This window comes from Betta splendens, chromosome 13 (genome assembly GCF_900634795.4).
Source record: "Betta splendens chromosome 13, fBetSpl5.4, whole genome shotgun sequence".
In the NCBI taxonomy this organism is placed as follows: Eukaryota; Metazoa; Chordata; class Actinopteri; order Anabantiformes; family Osphronemidae; genus Betta; species Betta splendens.
The window spans coordinates 16,063,883-16,083,826 of NC_040893.2; the positions used below are offsets into that span (position 1 = coordinate 16,063,883).

Consider the following 19,944-nt stretch of genomic DNA (forward strand, 5'->3'; position numbering starts at 1 on the left):
CCACGCTAAAGCATAACATATGCTGCTTACACATTACAGCTTGTTTATGCTATATTTTCATAGGTTTGAAAATTTGTAAATCAAATTTAGTTTTAAAATTTATATACATACATATTGACTTTCAAACTGACACAATACATAACCCCTGTGCGGCTCCATATAAGTGAACCTTTGTAGATTTTCTTCTTTTACTTTTGGCGAAAGCCATTAAGAATTTAAAATTTTTACACTAACCTAAGTTAATAGTCTTCTGGCATTTAAGTACAGACATAAGGGTGGTATCTCCTATACGTCTAATTCCCAAATGTCAGAACACAATAATTTTCAGCCTGGATTACATATAAACGGGAAGAAAGAAATTAGAGTGACAGTGATGATGGCGCCACCATTGAAAAGTTTGACATGTGACAGTCACAACTCTCAGCCTAGATCTAATGGCTGCTCTGGACTCTTGCCTGTTAAGGTTGCTGCTAGTGATCTTAACAACTCTCTGCCTCTAAAATCTGTGTGTCACTGCAGGATTGTTTTTTAGATGAATTACGAGGGCTTTGAATGCCTCACAGTTTAAGTCTTTGGCAGTAAAATGCACACTACTGAGGGTTTAGCTGAGGTTGGGAACATGATATCAAGTAGTCAGTCCGAGGAATGAAACACCAAGAAGAAGAACAACAAACAAATTAAATGTAAATTTTAAGTTCCTTTAAAAGCGCGGAAAAACTTTTTTCCGGTGTCTTAATCCTAAACTTGTTTTGCCACATGAAAGGTTTGTCTCCTGTCTTTGTTTCATTTGTGTTGCTGTTGCCCCATTGTTTTAAATATGTAAATCTCAACTGAGAAAATATAATGTCCCATATTCAGGTAGATTGGATACTGTCAAACAAAAATGATTAACTTCACTTTAATTTCGTACGGTCAAAGTCTAATCACATGAGCTTATGCATGTGTTTTCTTTAAATATCAACTCTGATGGGTGCTTTATTAATTGTCAGTGCTTATTATTACAGAGAAATACATTCAGGGGCTTTAAGGGTTGCAAAAGCCAAAACTTTCTGCCTGTGGCAGATTGGACAAGATGTAATAGACACAATAAATTCAAGTCTTGATTCAACAGGTAAACAATACAGTAAGACTTGAAATTATTTCCAGAGGCTCAATGTTCCAACATGTAAATAATTCCATAAACGAGCAGGCAAAGTGATCAGTTTCCTCACAAACCTCTAAATCAAATAAATACGCACTGTGCATCACTCGCCCTGCACACAGTTCTCACTTTAAACAAATCTGACACTGATAAGCCCAAACTCAGCACTTCAAACCTGGATGTTAGTGTCTGCATTGCTGCCTCTTTGCTGGTTTCTATGGCTGAGGTTGATGCTACACATCATTTAGTCGGCACTGATAAAATGGGGAAATCAGTATTGTAACTATTCAACGTGTAGCGTTGCTACAGCGTCATACTCTTGAATCATATTACCCAGTATTAATCCTCTCAACTTCAAGTATAGCAGTGCTGTCAATAAATAATACAAACAATAACAGTCAGGGAAAAGTTGTGATGGTTCTTATCATATACAGTACTGATGCTTCTGGAGGGCGATAAACTGGCGCTACAGCGCAGATACAGATGACGTACATACTGTATCAGTTTCAAAACAGCAACAAAACGTAAGTATTGAATTTTGTAGTTTGATGCATTTGCTCTTTCTTCAGTCTTACAACTACCCCAAGGTTCCCCCACTGCGCCCGATGCCTGCCATGGGAAAAATCAATAGCACCGACAGCAACATCTACCATCATTGCTCCTCTCATACAAGGCGGATGCTGCATAATAAACGCAACACATACTGGTCATGTGTATCCCATAAATATAATATTCTAATGAGATATCTTTGGTGGCAGAAGGTTAGAAGAACATTTCAGCAAATATTATGCAGCTTAAATGGGCCTCTACTAGTGTTTTTAAAAGTGTACATCATAAAGAAAAAATAAAAACAGAATTTAAGGAGCAGGAGCTGACATCTCCTAGCTCTAAACTATGGGTCAAATCCAAAAAAGGAAATTCTCATTCCCTCACGTAACAAAATCCACCTTGCTCAACTGAACGGGCCACTGAAAATTTTATGTTACTTTTCTTACTCACAACATGCACCAGAAGATTGTCTTTCAGGTTCGGTGTTGATTGTTTGTGTCATTGCTTTCCTCACAACAAACCTCATCCCGTCAGATGATTGTAGTGGCAGAGCACAGATGAAGCCTGTAGGTGGCAGCGCATGACACAACACAACAGCTGTTCTGCGCTAACCTGCGTGGGCATGTGTGAATGCGCATGCATGAGTACAGTCACCCCTACGTGTTTTATGTTAAGAGATATCATCAGATCCAAAATAAGGAAACGTAAAATTAAGAGTAATTTTTGTCTTTAGGTCATTTTGTGTTGTCAAACCACTTTTACTACACACAGGCCATTTTAAGAACTGAGCAATACTTGCATATTCATAAGTGGTGAATTTTACTGTGAGTAAAGAGTTTTTAATCAAAGTAGAGCATTTTAAATAGCTTAATGTCTATGAATTGGACCTGCAAAGACTAAAAATGTCTTTATTCTATAATACATGTCACACTGATTGTTAAATATATAGAATTAATACTTTACTCTGAGAGTCTGTTGGTGTTTTAACAAATAATGTGAATGCAGCTTTTTTTTAAACTGCCAATTATTCCCAAAAGTATGAATAAAACATCACCCAAGCTCCTGCGTTTAACAGCATATTTGCCAGGTTTCCTTTAACACAGGCTGCTCTTCCTGATATTGTGCATACTGTACAGTAAACGTGAAGATGGCCACAGGAGTACAGCTCCATTTAGTACCACTGCGTCACCACCTATCAGAATAGCGACAAGTGAGCACTCCGGTGGTGTTGGATACTTGCCTGTGCAGGTGCTATGGTACATGGCGTGCACTAAGGAACAGAGCTGCAGTGAAGCTTTGCTGGTATGGCAGCGACTGGCGCTTATGCTGCTAGCTGACTGTGAGCTGCTATGTCAGCCTGTTCTCCAGTGTGGCAGATATGTCCGCTAACTCTGGGTGCCCTCAAATAAAGCTGAGATAAATAAAGACATAATACTCTCCAGAACTGGGTGCTTATCCTCCCACAGCCTCCCAGCAGCCCACTGAAGTCCACTGTGCAGGCTCTGTGTCTATCTTCTCGTTTTACTCTGTTTGTCCAACAAGTGGGCCGTTGGTGCCATTTCATATGCATTTTCCCGTTCTGGAATGTGAGATAATCCAATTAATGAATCAATCAAGGAGTCAGTCTAACCAGCCAACTGAACACCCACTGTTCATTTGTTCTTGGGCACCACCAGGATTTCATCACCGTCCTGGATACTGTAGGAGTGTAGAGCCCGAGTGTTGTACTTCAGTTCCTCTGGACCAAAGGCGCTGCCCTTGTCGATGTAGTAGAGCCTCATGCTGTTGGTGGACAACTGGACCACTGTTGTCAGCTGCTTCTTCAGCTCAGCTACTGTCTGGTCCAAACGGATGTTGAGCTGACATAAAAACAAACAGTTTCCAGATCAAAATGCAATCCTGAAAGTAAACTTGGACACTATTTCACACTATTGTGACACTATTCATGTGGCGAAGTCGTTCTAATAGCTATTTGTTTAATGCTTCACTTTTTCTAACCTTGTTTCATCTCAACTGTGAAACAATGATAAAACTAAAGCTGTTGACCTGAAAATGAATAAAATGAACAAAAGTAAAACAAGGCATCATTCAACTATGTGCTCAGGGTTCAGTACATTTAACTCACACCAACATTTTCACACAATCACTGCAATGCTACACTTTGGTGTCAGTCACTGGAGAGAAGTTAAATATGCACCTGTTCCACTTTTTCTTCAAAATGAACCTCCACCTGAGCATAGAAGCGAGGTCGGAGGTCAATCTCAGCCAGCGGTTGCAGCTTCCCATACTTGGTTACCAGGGAATGGTATCTTCAGAGCAAAAGAGCAGAAAAACAGTACAAAGACGTACACACGTCACACAAATACACAAGTGCCATTACTGCAGCACACCTGTAAGGCAGCTCCTCTTCAGGGTAGTCTATGTAGTAACGGATGAAGAACCTCTCTGCGTCCTCTCTCTCACTATCGGTCACAACGCTGCCGTTAAGCACTGATACTGAAGGTAGCCTGAGGAGGGGGACATTCATATGGAGAGACCGTGTGAGCCAGAAACCTTGAATCACAGTCTTATATAACTCAGATGTCAAGTGTTCTGTGCAGTGATAGGAGAAACAAAAGCCCTGTCCCCAACTGAGGGGTCGTCCGCCGTCTGAGGGGACGACTCACCGTGCTATCATCAGGCTGCGTCGCTCTGCGTTGGTGTAGGCCTGCAGTAAGGGGATGCCCTGCAGTCGCACTTCCTCCAACTTGGGGAAGAAGTTCAGCTTTTCAATGTCTTCCCACTGACTGAGACCTGACAAAGTAAAGTCAGGCGTCACCATTCAAACATTTCCAACGGTGACAGTAGTTTTGGTTCTGTCAACCATCTACCGGATTGTGTTTATTTCTAAACATCATGCTTCATTATCTGGAACACAAACTCACTGTTTTTTATTCAATCCCACATCCACTCATTGCTAGGACTTGACAGAGGTGTTGAAAATAGTCTGAAACAAATGTACTAATTATTGGCTTTAGTCACATACAGTATTGTATATACTAAACATACTGTATACTGAACACAAAGCTGCTTCAATCCCTTAATGAGCGTTTTTTAAATCATTTTAAGGAGTCTGGAGGTATGAGCAAGTATTTAGTTTGCTGACAATATAAAATTATCATTTGAATATATGAAAATCCTAATCCTGGTCTCTAATTTCCGCTGTCTTATATTTCTAGTATTCAGTTCTCCTTCTGTTTTCCTGCTCCAGTAAGAATGACCTCAGTCTGTGTTGTTCATTTAAATATATTCAAGTCTCGAAAGCTCAACCTACCTCTGGCACTTTTAGAGCATAAACAAGTAAAGTCACTTTGAATCTTCAAATATTGCTTTTGTCCCCTCATTGTGAAGGAAATCCTAAAAATAGACGCAGCAGCGACACCTCCCCAAAATAGAAACATTAATCCCTTGAGATAAAAGCTGGTGTGGGGAGGAATGCGTTGTCCTGCTCTACACTAACTCAAAGCTTTTACTGTGGGTTAGTGACTCACTTGCTTCTGCTAATTCTATCAGCTGCATTCAGCTCAGACCAACGCACGAGTGACACCCCCTGACCTGAGTTGTGCAGGTTGATGCTGCGCAGGTTGGGGAAGAGCCGGCGCAGGATGTCCTTGCTGTCCTGAATGGAGGCCAAGTTGTTGTTGGCCATGACCAGAGTGTCCAGGCCGGGGAACATGGAGCCAAACTTACGGACTTCCGCCCAGTCCTGCAGGCTGTTGTCGGTGATGTGAAGCAGGCGCAGGGTGGGGCAGGCCACGCTGGAGGCACTAACGGAGCTGTACTCGTTTAGGCACAGGAACAGCTCCTCCAGCCTGCAGCACACAGGAGGAAGGGAGGCGCGGGGTGAAGCAGACAACCTCCCACAGTGACAGCTTCTGAAACTGCTCGTATCTTACTCTGGCGTCTCCCGGGTGAGCAGCAGCACAGTGTCCCAGGACACTTGAGTGTTGTTGAGCACGAGGCGTCGCACGCTGGAAAAGGCTTCGGCGCAGCGCGGCTCAAGGGGGATTCCTGCCAGAGGGTTGGAGCTCAGGTTCAGGAACTCCAGGTTAGGGATGTTGGATACAATTTTACTGATCTGGAACGAGACAATGTGTTTTCACATTCTGTCACTCTAAATGTTTATTTCCTTTTCATCCAGGTTGTATTGTATATTGTATTTAGTCACAGTCAAGTTTTTACTTTTAAAGAGACAAAATAAAGGAAAAGGAGCAGTCTGTTTTAAGTGGATATTAATATTTTCGTAGTAATAAATATTCAGTGCACATTTCAGGCAGCAGGACAGCGTATGTGACATCAGTCAGGGTTCTTATGGTCTAATGACAAGGTTTGTAGGTGAACACCTGTTTTCATTTGGTAAAATCCAACAAGTGTCGTACCTCGTGCCAGTCCTGCAGCTTGTTGTGGGACAAGTCCAGCTCCATGACATGAGCACAGAAAGCAACGATCTCAGCTTGGTCTCCTGCCTTGTTGATCCCACAACTATTCAGCACCAACACACTGGGCAGGTTCAGACGGTCTGGAGGAAGACGAGAGCGGTGAGGCGGAGAAAGATAACGAGTTAGCAAATCTACAACACCTACTGTATGTAAAAGGCCTTAGAGCATGGCAGAAGGTTTAATGAGTGACATGCCTAGTTACTGTAGTTCCTTCTGAGCCTAGGACATAGGTTCAGATTCTTGCCTGTACTGTAGCATGCACCAGATGGCAACTGTGATTTTGTCATACAATGCCAGTAAAGATCTCACCTTTCATAGGGGAACCTTGGAGGCCTGTGGTGGGCACCACCACCACCCCCATACCAGGCCCTCTGCGGTACGGGAAGTTCTCTGGGCTGTACTTTTCACTGATCACCTCCACGAAGCTGCGGCCGTCTGTATCCTCTGACGAGTCCATGGCTCTGTCTCGCTGAACAGCTTCCCCCTCGGCTAGACAGACATCCACAGCAATTACTGTCAGGTCAAGAAGTGGAAAGTGCTGCAGCATCTAAGTGCAGCCTGAGCATTATAAACTATTCACCACCAAGACACGGTTCGACACAACTGGCTCATATAAAGAGTCCAGACAAATTATCGATTATATGATACAGTAGACTGTACACAGACGTTAGGCAGAGAAATCAGATTCACCACAATCTTTTTCTGTTTGGCATGAACCTTTCCAAAGCTTGACCAACAGTGTTTTGTCTGGACGTCATGTTGCAGTTTAACTGGTTTGGCTCAGTGAAAGCCTGGTGTAAAATTACACACCATTATACTCCCACTGTTCTGCCACTCGGGGCTAGTACAATGCTCAGCTATTCAGATGACCATCATCAGTCCACTCATTTCAAAGCCATTTCTATTTGGACTGGTGTCAGATGAAACCCCTCCAAACAACGTCCTCTAAAACCTCATTTCACAACTACAGCACACTGGATTGGACCATTGTCTGAAGACCCAGGGCGTTTCCTGGGCCTCACTGGGTCCACTGGTGTCTGTTATTAAAAAAACATGTTTATCCATGTGAGTCTTAAAACCCTCAGTGAACTGAGCCTCACTGTGGCGTCTGCTGCAAGGATACATGAATTATGTAGTGGTTTAACAGGAATAAAAAAATAAAAAGGTCCTGTTACAGTATCTTATTTGTCAAAAACCGCCTGCACTAAATTGTGGTAATGCGTGAAAGCTAATAGTCTCTTTTCACTAAATAACCAAACATATTTGATATTAATCACACTGTATCATAGCTGTTATAATGGAGAAAGCACAAAAACAGATGCACACACATAAGCTGCATGATATTTGTTTGACCCACTGACCTGCTTAGAAGAAGTCACAATTTTCCAACAGTTTATGTAATATCTTATTAAAAAATATAAAATATCTTAAGCACAGTATAGTTATGGTTCAAAAGATTTGCCAGAAATCATCTTACCTAAAGAAACGCTGGTTTGACCAGTATCACAGCAGTCGGCCCTCTGTTTGTGTACTGATTGCCTGTTAATGACATCAGATTTGTTTTCTATCCACTTAACAAACATTTGTATTTATTGCAATGGAAACTAAGAAAAAAAACTTCTCTATTAGGAAACAGAAAACTTGCCCCAAGGAACTGTCTTACTCCAGCGTGGCTGGTGAGACCGACGGACGTCTCCAGCAAAGCGTTGGTTTCTCTTTGGTCGGTTGTCAGAAAACTGAACAAGCCATAAAAGAGAGGGTGGAACAAACAGGGTCAAAGGTCAGGTTCTGAGCCTTTGTTCACTTGCCAAAACCAACAGAATCACAAGCGTTGGGAGCGGATCACCTGAGGTCTGGGACAAACACCAAGCGGGCGAACGTTAACACAAATGTTAATGAAATAAACAAGGTTATCTGCCATGACAATACACAGGTTCATGGAAATCTGGGTTGGAAAACAAACAATCTAAAAGTGGGTCGCCTCTGCTATTAAAGCGCGCTTTGCCAAACACCGTTAAGAAATGTAACAATTTAAAATAATCTGCCAATTAATGTATATGACACATTTAAAAATTTACAAATTAATATGTCAAGCAAATGAACTCGACGTGTTAGCTAATTCGGCATAATTGTTAGGTAAGTATGTGTACGACAAGTGCACTTTTAGTGCTGGTTTACTCACACCACTAGCTAGGTGAAAGAACGGTGATGGCGCCGACAGAGGAACGGACTAGAACACAAGTTGGTCTAATAGTTCAGCAACCGGTGCTACTCATTTATTTAGATTCATGCCGATATTATATATTATTTTCGGTAATTTGTACAGGGTATTAAATATTGTCGTTACGTTGCTCAATTGGCCTATACAGTACAGCCTGTTGTAAAGTGATGCATTTTGGAGCGGAGTTAGGTTTAACTAGCGGACAGCCCGCTTGGCCAAACATCCTTGAAATCTACATTTAATTTACTTTTGCTAAATGTACAAATGTCTAATATAGTCCCACACAACAAAGAACGATTACGGAAGGAGGTCTGGTAATTTCGGCATACACCTTTCTGACATGGGATTAGTAATTACACTGGATTTCAACTCTTATACGTGACACACGAGCCCGGCGACCACACGCAGACCCAGAACAAAAGGTGGTATTTTACGGCTGTAGCTGCTGTGACTTCGGTGGGATCAGAGCCGAGCTGACACGGAGCTCATGCTGATCATTTAAATCTCCTAATGTGTATTGTTAGGCTATGCACAAGCCAGCAATGCTCCGAAACCCCGCAAATTAAAGGGTGTTTTAACGGAATTTGGATTTCTAAGTAAAACACGCAAATTTAACCAAATTAAAGCATTAACAGGAATTCCTGGCGTAGCCTCAGTTAACGGGACCGACTCGTAATGAGTGCAGCCGATCGGGGTCCGGTCCACTTCAGCATCAGCCTGACCCCCAGCAGCAGCAGCAGCAGCTTGATGCAGATTAGAGGTGGCACCGATGACAGATTTCGGATTTTCCTGTGATTACCGGCGAATGGCAGCGAGCTGAAGGGACGTGTCACAACCCGGCGAATATACACAAGGTTAGTATCGTACGTACCTTCAACGTCTACTTTGAATTTACGTTGTTGATAAAAACAAACCAGCTGTCATTTTGTTCGTCCCACATCCCGGAAGTGACGGAGCTTCGGGGCTGAGATCATTTTTCCTCTATAACTTAATAACTTTACTTTAAATAGAAACATAGTTGTGACATGATTGCGCCTTATATGATTTTATAAGGCGCAATTAAATTACAAAAAACGAACATTAATAATACATAGGTCGAGCTACTCTGATAATACTGCCCATGATATCATTGTTTTACTGGTATTACTGCTGATACTAGTGTGAAGTGACAGTCATAAATTATAGTTATACTTTTATATTCTTTTTATTATTTATAAGTATGGCATATAATTACAATGAATGTGTTTTTTTAAATTGTTTTCAGCTTATCAAGTGCATAAAATGTGGTAAATATATTGTTATTAAACAAGCATGTATTATATGCTCACAGTTGGCCCTAACTCAAAGAATAATTTGTCATGCAATTAGTGAGCGACTATATATATTTAGTATTAGGACTCGCCTTCCCTGATATTTTTTCATGATAATCTAAGTCTTTGTCGCTCTGTATATTAGCGCCATCTCGTGGCTGTATGTTTTACTGTAACAGATGCTTTTCTAGGTAGGTAACAGACAATACATGTTGAGATAGATTCTGCAGCTTTGATTAGACAACCATAAAGTACAGCAGTCACACAACTGTAACACAAAGTAGAAAACAAGCTCTAATTGGATGTATGATTTAAACAGAAGGTCCAACTTTAATATCATGGTTTTAAATTACACACATCATCTGTCAAGCAGAAAAGAAATAGTCATAATGAAGAGAATAAAATTTCTTCTTGTTGGGTTTAACAGTTTTAATATTTGTCCTATTACAGTAACCATGTTTGTCTTATTGTAGACCGACACCTGCAGCACAGGGGTAGATGTATTCTGTCTCTGCATGGGCACCTGAGAAAAATAAAAAATTACAGTCAAAACTTTGTGTCCAAAACTTTAACTTTCCTTAAAACCCCACTAAAGACCTCAGTCTGTCAATAAATCAGTTTGATGTGGGGGACAGGACTTACTTGGTTGGTAGTAATCATAGATTTTGACTACAGCTGGTTTCAGGTTGTGGACTGCTACCTCCTGAACGAGGTCCAAGGTGTGCTCCATTGGGAACTTCTTTGATACCTGAGAAAGAAAACCTGAATCAGTAACGAACATGGACAACGTCATTTTTTGATCCCTGCTGTAAATTTGTCTCACCAGTGCAACATAAACCAGAATATGATCCTCCTCTTCTTCAATGCGATCCAGAAACACTTGTTGTTTAATCTGTAAATAGATTAGAGATTAGAGTCAGTGGATTTTTCATCATAATGACTAACACATTTCGGAAACACTCACGTTATACAGAGACTTTGGGTCTGGGAAAAACCCAGAGAGATTTTTAATATCCAGGATCACCATGTTGGTGTAGTTCCCCTTTCCTCTATATCTGCAAAGGGATAAAGAAGTGAAAGTATATGATTTCTGCTTGGTTTTTAGAATGTCTGTTAGTTATGACCTTTATTCTGGATCCTTTATCATCAAGTTACATACTGATATCTCAGCTTAAGAGTGAGTATAGCTTTGTGAGTTTTAGTACAATTGGCCTCTGGTGTGACTTCTAAACTGAAACTGGTGGCATCAGCAGGAGTTGGGATGTTGTAGTGATGAGAAATCTGGAAAGGGTAAAAGTTTTAAATTCATTTGTATTAATTCAAACATAACAAAACCATGTCACACATTCTAGCTTTTGCTCATTGACTGACCTGCAGGGAAGCGCATGCGGTGCCCTTCACCTCCAGGCTGTACTTTCCTGTTGTGTCCTGCAGCGTCTTCTCCTGGTAGAGCAGCTTGTTGTTCTGGTTCACATCAAATGTCAGCTGGCCACTGGGAGACTGGACCGTCACTGTGCTGGAACCTGTTGGACTGAACACCAGAGTGGAGTAGAGAGCCAGAGCCTGGAGAGCCACCACTGTGTCCTACAACACAAAGCACAAGCACTATGTGACCATCTACAGTTTGGTCACAGAATGTGACAATATGACACAGATCAGTACCTGGGTGGAGGAGAAGCCTCCATACTGGTTCTGCTGCCCCGTCAGCCACCTAACGATACTGGAGCAGTAGCCCAGGTCCTCAGCTGTAGGTGAGGCACTGAGTTTGGCCAGTAACACATAGGAGCTGATCTCCACAGACAGAGAGGCTGAAGTTTCCTCTGAGCTCTGAGACCAGTAGAGGAAACCTCCTGGAACCAGACACAAACCAACACATACAGTAAAACATGCTTTTACAGCAGTGAAGTCAGACTCATGCTCTTTAGGACGACTCACCTTCTTTGGATGCGACTTTGTCCAGGTGCTGCAGAAGGAGAGAACGAGTCTCCTTGTCTCCTGCCAGAGTGAAGACGTAGGCCAGCAGAGCTGTAGTGTAGGTGTTACTGAGGTCACTGATGGACTCTTTGAGGCAGGACAGGCTCTTTGTTATCACCTGACTCTGGAACAGATTCAATGCCAATACATTAACAGCTATGCTTCTGCTTGAGTTACAACATTATGCAGTTCTATCTGAACTGTGAAGATAAACAAACATCAGGTGATGTGTTCATCTCCAAGAAGGCAGCAGTGATGTAAGCACTGAGAGTCACTTCATCAGAGACTCCACCCTGTAGAGAGGAAGCATTCACATCACTGGACCTGCATCACACTGTAACTACATTAAAAGACCAAGATCAGCATCTTTCACATCACCTTCATTCTGTTGTTAAACAGAGGCACAGACTGTTCAAAGCAGCCGTTTGCCTTTTGTTTATTAATCAGCCAGGTCTTAGACTCTTCAATCTTTGTTGGGTCAATGTAGATGAAGGACTGAGCTTTAGAAAAACACCTCATCACAAACGCCGTGAGCCTGAGGGAAAAGTAATACTAAATATTACTCTGTTTATCATGTTGGTGAAAGAATAAATAAAAGGGAACATTATTATTGTTCTCACCAAGTGTTTCCTGCTCCTGATCCAAATGTGCTGAAGGCGCCATCACTGTGTTTGTAGTTCAGCTGCCTCTGGTAGCCTTGGAGTCAACATGTACTTGTTAACACACTGGTGGTGCACACACTGTCAGACCTGGAAGCTGGTTGGTGATTTTAGATTGTCCTTTATTAAAGATAACAAACAAGCAGACTGACCACTGGTGAGGAGGTTTGTCGCCTTCTCGTTGATGTCTGGGCTCAGCTGCTGTGTGTTCTTCAGGTACTGGAGGATGTAGATGTTGGGAGCTAGAAGAGCCATGTTCTGCTCCCCACATCCATACGGCATCCGCAGGAGTCCCTCCAGGTTCTGCAGGGCTCGGCCCAGGATGTCGCCTGCACAGAAACAACTACTGAGACCACAAATAACCATGTGCACTCTGAATTTACTATTGTAGCATGTCACAGTTCAAATGGCTTTTAGACCAACATGTGATAGCAAATAAAGAATAACTCAGTCACTGAAGAAGTTTATTTAAATAAACAAATAAGTCAGTTTACCTAGAACAGACACTGAAGCTTGAGCAGATCCATCAATCACATTCTGTGGGAGCTGTAGTTCTACTTCCTCTGTTAAAGCCTCTCCTGGGAACAGAGAGGAAGTCAAGTCACAGTCAGTACCAAGCAAAGTCACTTACATGTTCTGTACCAGGACAGAGTGACGTGGTCTGAGCCATACTGACCTTTTGGACAGAGCAGCCAGTTGTAGGCCTTCACTATCTCAGTTCCTTCAGCCTCAAAGAGAAGAAGATGGAAAATAATGCACACAAAGACACCACTGTGTTCTTTATTTATCTTCAGTCCTATTGAATGCAAGCACTGTTTTTTAAAGGCACCAACCTTTACAATCAGAGATTTGGTGACCACATCGATACGACCTCTGTCTGGAACGCTCACTATCTCATTGTCACATGTAGCATGAGACGCTACAGCCTCAGCGCTGACAGACACATTTACTGTCCCTGAAAAGATCATGGAGGTCACTGTTTCCATTATTTCATCCCAGAGAAGACGTACAACAGCTTTTAAATGAGTGTTTGACTCACCTAGACTGGACGGGTCCATGGTCCAGCTGAGGGTTTTACGCTCGCTGCCACACAGACAGGACGTGTACTGGTCACCAGAGAGAGGAGTGAGGGTGTAATGTGGAGACGGGGCAGGAGTCACAGTGACCTGTTCAACACACACAACAATGTGCTCGTTTTACTGCAGTCTCCTGTTCAGACAGATACCAGACAAATACAAATAAGCAAATTTATTAATCTCATAATACTGTGTTTCACAGCGAGAAGCAAAAACAAAAGCATTAAAACATTAATTAGTAAAATCTACTGTTCTGAACACTGTGACATTATGTTGAAATGCCAACAGTCAGAGTGATAAAGCATATTTAAATCCTGATTACCATGATGCAGCTGCTGAGGTAGTTGAAGACAGTCGCCTTCAGCACAAAGTTCTCCCCCCGGATGATGGAGTAGGGCAGAGTGAGCTCCAGGAAGAAGGGCTGGAAGACCGTGATCTGTTTACGAGGAGCCAAACCAAAACCCTGAGGGGACAAACAGAAAGCCTCCGTCTCCCAGGTGGTGATGGTGTCTGGGACCGTGAGGGACACATCCTTCTGTCCAGACTCTCTGCACCAGAAAACACAGGAAATAAAAGATCCAACAGGCTCCTTGTTGTAGAAATTAGATAATTGACGAATTATATTGTTATGCACACAGTTTTGTACATGAGTTTAATTTTCATTTAAATTCTTCTTTCCTGCAAAACACAACTGAGACATCTAGGTTAACTAAAATTCACTTTACTGTGTAGACTTCAGATATTATTACATTACCATCACCCTTGCAGTAGAACCTTACCCCACATGCACCAGGTCCCATATCCAGGTCTCAGGAAAGAAAGTGCGGATTACTGGAAGTAGAGAATAATGAGGAGGAAAAGGGCCATGACCTGGAGCAGGCTCATAAGTCTGGAGGGCATATACTCCATGTGAACAGTCGAAATCTGAAATCATACTATCTAAAATTAATTCAAACAACAATAATATGAAAAAAATTTTTCAATGTTGACAATGTGGCATCAATCACATTTTGAATGGTGATATATTGATCCTTTAAAGTTGACGCATGTAGGCGTTCGAGTCAACAAATTAGTTGCCATCTTTAGTCCTACGCGCTAGAAAAGAAACATCATCTGAATTTAATTTTATGTACCATGACAATAATGCGAATTAATTGTTTGTATTATTTCAAGCAGCACGCTGGTACCTTAAAAACTGGATAGGCGTCGTTGTCACTAAATCTATGATTAAATACAGATCTTCTTTTCTTTAACGGCAGACATTCTGGTTCTATTTCCTCAACTTCATAAGTAAAGTCAGTCACGACAGGCAACAAGCTGAATATCTGAAATGGAAAATATGGATCTTATCTATAAACATCTGACCTAATACATCTGTTCTCTAATCTGTTCTCCATCGTTCACCTTATCTGCATCCAGACTCTCCCCTGGCTCCTGAATGAGGACACTCTGGTCAACAGCGCTGACGCCACACAGAGAATCAGGTGCAGACGTCACCTTCAGGGTGGTCTCCTCTCCAGGAACAGCTGAGGACGGAGAGAACTCCAACGACACCTGACATTCACATTTAAATCAGTTAATTCAAATTTTGACTTCACAGCAGATGAGAATGTCTTCCTGCCTCAGTGACCTTGTTAGCGAAGCATTTCTCTGTGGAGAACCTGGCAGTCGTGGCGATCACTCTCTCACTGGGGAGAACGGCGTAAGCTACAACATGGACTATTGGTGCCATCTCTGGAGACACTTTGATCTTAAAGGACACCTCACCCTCATTCACTGAAACAAACCAATAAACAAACATCATTTAAGGTACTTATCTCCACGACTCAGTGAAGCAGCTGCTTATTTAGCTGAGTCATCATTAAACCAGGTCTTTACCCACCTTGTTTACTCTGCACCTCAACTTGTTTATGTCCTTGCATAATGATGACTCCTCTGGATAAAACCTGTGGAGTTTATCAACACTAAACACACAGCAGCTGAACCCACTAGACTGACACTAAATCATTTGGCTCATCACTGAAAGTGTTACACTATGTTGATCATGAATTATTGTCAACATTTTAACCTGAGATGTTTCACTCACCAGATACATCACATCCACGTTTCCCTCTTTCTCTCCTACCACAGTGTATTGAATGAAAACGTCCTCCTCTGTGTCACAGGGAAGTGGTTTATCTTTGTTCTTCACCTCCAGGGAGCTAAATGTTTTAATGACCGGAGAAACATCCTGCACCAGAGACAACCTGTGTTCTCCATCTACATAAGATGGGGTTCTAGGGGCACCCGAATGCCTTTTTGGTTTGTCATCAACCTGCAAATCATATAGTACATGCATTTAGACAGGAGGTTGCAACAATAGAGGGCAGTTAAAGGTTAAGGAATAATGTTGATGATACCTGTATTCTCCACTTTAAAATGTTTTGATTTAAAGTTTCTGCTTAAGAACTAATTGCAGCATTTATACAGTGTGTATATTCTACTTACATGAAGGGCGATGTCCGTGCTATAGTTCGTCGTGTTCAATGAAAAAGAGGCAACGCCATCGCTGTTAGTTGTGAGAATCTGTAGCAGGGTTGTCGGCTGACTTCCACTCACAAACAGGTACAGTGTCATGTCAGCAATGGGTTCGTTATTATGATTCATTGCTTTAACCTGATGATAAAAGTTTCATTGAGGAAACAGAGTAATTCAGTTCAATACACCAATAATAATACATATTTAATATTTTTGTATTCATAGTTATTTATAATTCTATTTAATATGTCACACTTACATTTCCGTTCACATATGATCCTTGTTCAAAAATCGTGGGTGTATCAAAAAAGGATAATTTTCCAACAACATAAGAAATCTGTACATTCTTCTCTATCAGGCGGGTAATATCTGGACAAGAGGCCTCCATGTTAGAACAAACTATATAGTTCAGTGTATTTCATTCTAGAATAATAAACCAATAAAACCTGCCTGTGCCCTCCTCCTTCACTTTGGCACTGAGGGACAGTACATCTGTCAGTATAATGTTATCGACTGTCGTGAAAGCCGACATCCTGAACGTGAACGTGTTGCAGCCTTTTCTGTTCAGCTGAAAAACACAAGATGTTCAGGTTTCTAGGACATTGTTCTAAATTAACCAAACTACACAGCCCACATTCATTCACTAGCGTCATCACAGCCAAACGTGTCCAGTAGCAGCTTTGTGGGAGGTCTAACTTAGAGATGATAAACACTGGTGCAGAGCATTTGAATGCAGGCAAACTGCACCTGCTGTGTGTCTTTGTAGCACGGAGCAGTTATTGCTGGGATTCCCTCTGGATGTTCAGGGGTAACAACAACAGGACTTCTGAAAGACGACTCGAGAGGTCGACACGCTACGACCTCAACGCTTCCGGGCACAGGCTGTCCATACGTGTACCTGGTGAGACGAGGGTGAACACAAACCCAACGATCAGTGACTTGTTCAAAGAGAGAGGGTTAAAGTGTAGCTTGAGAAGTTTGACGTACTTGGCACAAACTTCAACTTTAAATTCTTGCTGTTTAATAAAAACTTCATCAACTGAATTTATTTTCACATCAAATTTGGGCAAAACTGTGAAACAATGTAATGGTTAGAATTCTTGCTTCATCAAAGATCGCTCATTAAAACCTGATGGAAAGGTTGATCGTCTCATACCATATTTTTCCACCTTAAACCAGTGATACACTTTATTTCCACCGACTGACACTGCGATTGTGTAGGTTCCCTCACGAGCCTCAGAATTCAGGGAGTAAGAAAGCTGCAAGATTTTACTGTTGGATGTTTCATTCAGCCACTGTCCAATCCGGTTCTGTTGGGCATCCTGGTATATCAAATAAACAAACATAATCATGACATGATGCTTTTTTCAAATCTTGACCTACAGTACATGCTCAATGATGATGAGTAGATGGCACATATGTGGGTTGTCTTACCTCCAAGTAAATGGCATCGTACTGCAAAAAAAGAATAAAGTCATTCTTCTTCTAATATTGTTAACTCTTAAAATATGCTAAATTATATAAGTCAATGAAAATTCTACAATTGTACAAATCACAACAAGGTTTATATACTGCATTGTTTGTCCAGTGGTATGTAGTTTAAATTAGCTCTTTTAATCTATTCATCTATACTATACAGTATTTACATATTAGCTTTCATGTTGTCAATATCAGGGTTTTGACTTGTTAGTAATATTGACCCTCTACCAAGCAGACTGATGACTGTTTAAAATGCATCACTACAGTCAAATAATAATGCAAAATGAAAAGGAGACACTCACCAGCTGGTTGGCAGGTCTGAACCTTATGTCCAGCGAGACAACTCGAAAATGCACTGAAAGAAATTCAACTGTAGAGTTAAACATGCTAAGAAAAAAACATTAATTAAAACTGATCTCACACACACACACACACACACACACACACACACACACACACACACACACACACACACACACACACACACACACACACACACACACACACACACACACACACACACACACACAGTCTCTTACCTGTTTGTCCAGGCAGATAGATCGGTTTGTCTGTTTGAATGAAAGTCATTGGTTGATAGACTTTGATCATAAGTTTTTGGACTCTTTTGGAATAAAAGCCATCACCTCGTACCTCCACCTCAAACCTCTGAACCTCTGGATTCTGCACTAAAGGAGCCTGTCCAGAACAAATTGCAGTCAAAAGACCAAATAAAATTGAATCACCATTGTCTTAAGCTAAAAGCACCAACCAACTAACCTTAAACTGGGTGCAGGTGTGAAACTCCTCATTGGACGTCTGCATGAAAAGGGTTGTGTTTTCTGTCTCAGATCTCAAAGTCACGGTCATGACTACGTTCATGTTGGGCTTTAGGAGACTCGCACAGAACCTGGTTTCAGCTCCAGCTTCAAGAACGGCAGAAACTGCTACCATGTACTGCCTCCAGACAGAAACATGCACAGAGTAACTTACTTACTGGATATGACAATAGACTCACAAAAACAATATTCAGGAAAAAAATATCATTTCAGACCAAACAAACTTACAGCTCCCCCAGCGCTGGAACCACACACATCCAGCTCAGCAGGACGCACAGCGTCCACATCTGGATCCCAGGACTCATGATGAACTATGTATAACTCTAAGTGCGTAAACAGGCACTGATGCAAAAATCCAACAGAGACGCAGACCCTGAACTCACCACCCACACAGACGCAACTCCTCTGTTAAATCAATGTGGCTCCAGAGGGCGACTGTAAATAAACCCACAAACACGATGCAAGACCTGGTAATGTGACGTTTGTTGTTCTACTGCAAAACCCTGCCTGAATAAACCATAAAAGGTGTTATACATGTGTATTAACCCTTAAATACAAGCTTTCACCTGAAAAGAAATAATTTATAATCATTTTATCGAGAACTACAGTTTGACAGTCTGTAGTTACCAGTAATCTTGTGCAGCGTGGGATGTTTAACTACTATACAAACAACTCTTGTGCCAACATGAAGTCCAAAGTAGAAGGTTTCTCTGAGTAAATGTTTGAGGACCAAGAAAGTGATGTTAGTTTATTAAAGTGTTTATTTTTACACATACACATACCCAGTAGATGCAGACAGAATGCTGGTGCTTGACCACAGGCACCTGGTGATCATGTCTCTGCCCGTGCGCATCTGCAAATATTTAATACCAGGCAGCTACAGGGATGCAACATTAAAAAAAGGTTTAGCACTTATTGTTTCAAGTTATGATAAAGCCTAATGACCTACATCTTCCTCAAAATGTGAGCCAATCCCAGAGTACCTTTAATTTTCAACCTTGCTCCAAGATTTACTGATTTTGGCAACTTCAGGTAATGAAACCATTTAAATGCTGCATTCCAGCATTGTGACTTTGAGCTGCATCTAGATCACTGATGTTCCTATTTGTTCATGTTAATTTTAGTTATTGTTACATGACAATAAGTCACTAAGCAGCGTCAGACTTGTTCAGGTCATTGAAGCACTGACCGTCCATCCACATTGTGATTGTCAGATTTCGGCAAGGATCGGACCCACATGCACAGCGATGACTCGGTAGACAGTGGATATAGTTAAGAGAGTTCTTTAATGACAGAATCCAAGTCACAAAACGGTCCAGGTCATTCACAGAGTAGCAACACCACAGGGCTTAGGCAAAATCGGGTCCGAGGACAGGCGGGAGTCAAAACCAGAAAGGGCTCAGATCACAGGAACATAATCGGCGGGCGTAGACAGGTCCAGAAACGAGCAGAGTTCAGTAACAGAGTGACTTACGAGAGTGGTCAGGATCAGACGAGAAGCAATGGTCAAAAACGTAACAGGGTCGATAACAGGGTAAGCTGAACTAGACAAATGCTGGAACGTGAGAACAATGAATCAACGATCTGGCGAATAACAACTGTCACAGGTGGTGCTTAAATGTCCTGGGGAGTGATGATGAATAGGGTACAGGTGCGTGAATAAGAACCGGAAGTAAAGTTAGCGCAGGCAGAGTGATGTGACAA

The 19,944-nt window shown here is 41.7% G+C and overlaps 2 protein-coding genes across 6 annotated transcripts; both read right to left on the minus strand.

The window, feature by feature from the left end:
• Nucleotides 1-571: 571 nt before the first annotated feature.
• Nucleotides 572-9,362, minus strand: LOC114868663 (tubulin-specific chaperone cofactor E-like protein). 4 transcript variants are annotated; one of them, XM_029172463.3, is made up of 11 exons: nt 9,261-9,362; nt 7,832-7,904; nt 7,646-7,707; nt 6,478-6,657; nt 6,109-6,248; nt 5,626-5,807; nt 5,285-5,541; nt 4,357-4,483; nt 4,081-4,197; nt 3,888-3,999; nt 572-3,549 (listed from the first exon to the last, which is right to left on the minus strand). In XM_029172463.3, the coding sequence occupies exons 4-11, from the start codon at nt 6,623-6,625 to the stop codon at nt 3,343-3,345; spliced, it is 1,290 nt and encodes a 429-aa protein (XP_029028296.1). In that variant the 5' UTR covers nt 6,626-6,657; nt 7,646-7,707; nt 7,832-7,904; nt 9,261-9,362; the 3' UTR covers nt 572-3,342. The 4 variants fall into 4 exon arrangements, with proteins under 4 accessions (XP_029028296.1, XP_040929214.1, XP_029028295.1 ...); XM_041073280.2 differs by having other exon boundaries at nt 7,814-7,904; XM_029172462.3 differs by having other exon boundaries at nt 572-3,269; nt 3,340-3,549; nt 7,646-7,904.
• A 662-nt stretch (nt 9,363-10,024) lies between these two features.
• LOC114868651 (alpha-2-macroglobulin-like) lies at nt 10,025-18,618 on the minus strand. Of its 2 annotated transcripts, none has more exons than XM_029172440.3 (35): nt 18,469-18,618; nt 18,182-18,362; nt 17,944-18,100; nt 17,707-17,759; nt 17,360-17,380; nt 17,082-17,247; nt 16,913-16,997; nt 16,673-16,823; nt 16,376-16,493; nt 16,185-16,294; nt 15,896-16,063; nt 15,495-15,722; nt 15,291-15,354; nt 15,039-15,184; nt 14,813-14,962; nt 14,596-14,733; nt 14,416-14,503; nt 14,188-14,332; nt 13,731-13,956; nt 13,372-13,498; nt 13,166-13,287; nt 13,009-13,060; nt 12,827-12,910; nt 12,485-12,661; nt 12,294-12,369; nt 12,052-12,208; nt 11,892-11,966; nt 11,635-11,797; nt 11,362-11,549; nt 11,071-11,283; nt 10,859-10,980; nt 10,664-10,754; nt 10,523-10,591; nt 10,342-10,447; nt 10,025-10,222 (listed from the first exon to the last, which is right to left on the minus strand). In XM_029172440.3, the coding sequence occupies exons 1-35, from the start codon at nt 18,543-18,545 to the stop codon at nt 10,164-10,166; spliced, it is 4,353 nt and encodes a 1,450-aa protein (XP_029028273.1). In that variant the 5' UTR covers nt 18,546-18,618; the 3' UTR covers nt 10,025-10,163. The 2 variants fall into 2 exon arrangements, with proteins under 2 accessions (XP_029028273.1, XP_029028272.1); XM_029172439.3 differs by having other exon boundaries at nt 14,188-14,347.
• Between the last annotated feature and the right edge of the window lie 1,326 nt (nt 18,619-19,944).

Coding starts and splice junctions, on each gene's coding strand:
- LOC114868651 (XM_029172439.3), bottom strand. CDS start 18,545: ATGAGTCCTGGGATCCAGATGTGGACGCTGTGCGTCCTGCTGAGCTGG. Junction 17,760..17,943: donor CTATCTGCCTGGACAAACAG/GTAAGAGACTGT, acceptor AATTTCTTTCAG/TGCATTTTCGAGTTGTCTCG. Junction 16,824..16,912: donor AAAGTTGAAGTTTGTGCCAA/GTACGTCAAACT, acceptor TCGTCTCACCAG/GTACACGTATGGACAGCCTG.
- LOC114868663 (XM_029172462.3), bottom strand. CDS start 7,751: ATGTTTGTTAAGTGGATAGAAAACAAATCTGATGTCATTAACAGGCAA. Junction 4,000..4,080: donor GAAGAGGAGCTGCCTTACAG/GTGTGCTGCAGT, acceptor TTTGCTCTGAAG/ATACCATTCCCTGGTAACCA. Junction 3,550..3,887: donor TTGAAGAAAAAGTGGAACAG/GTGCATATTTAA, acceptor TTTTTATGTCAG/CTCAACATCCGTTTGGACCA.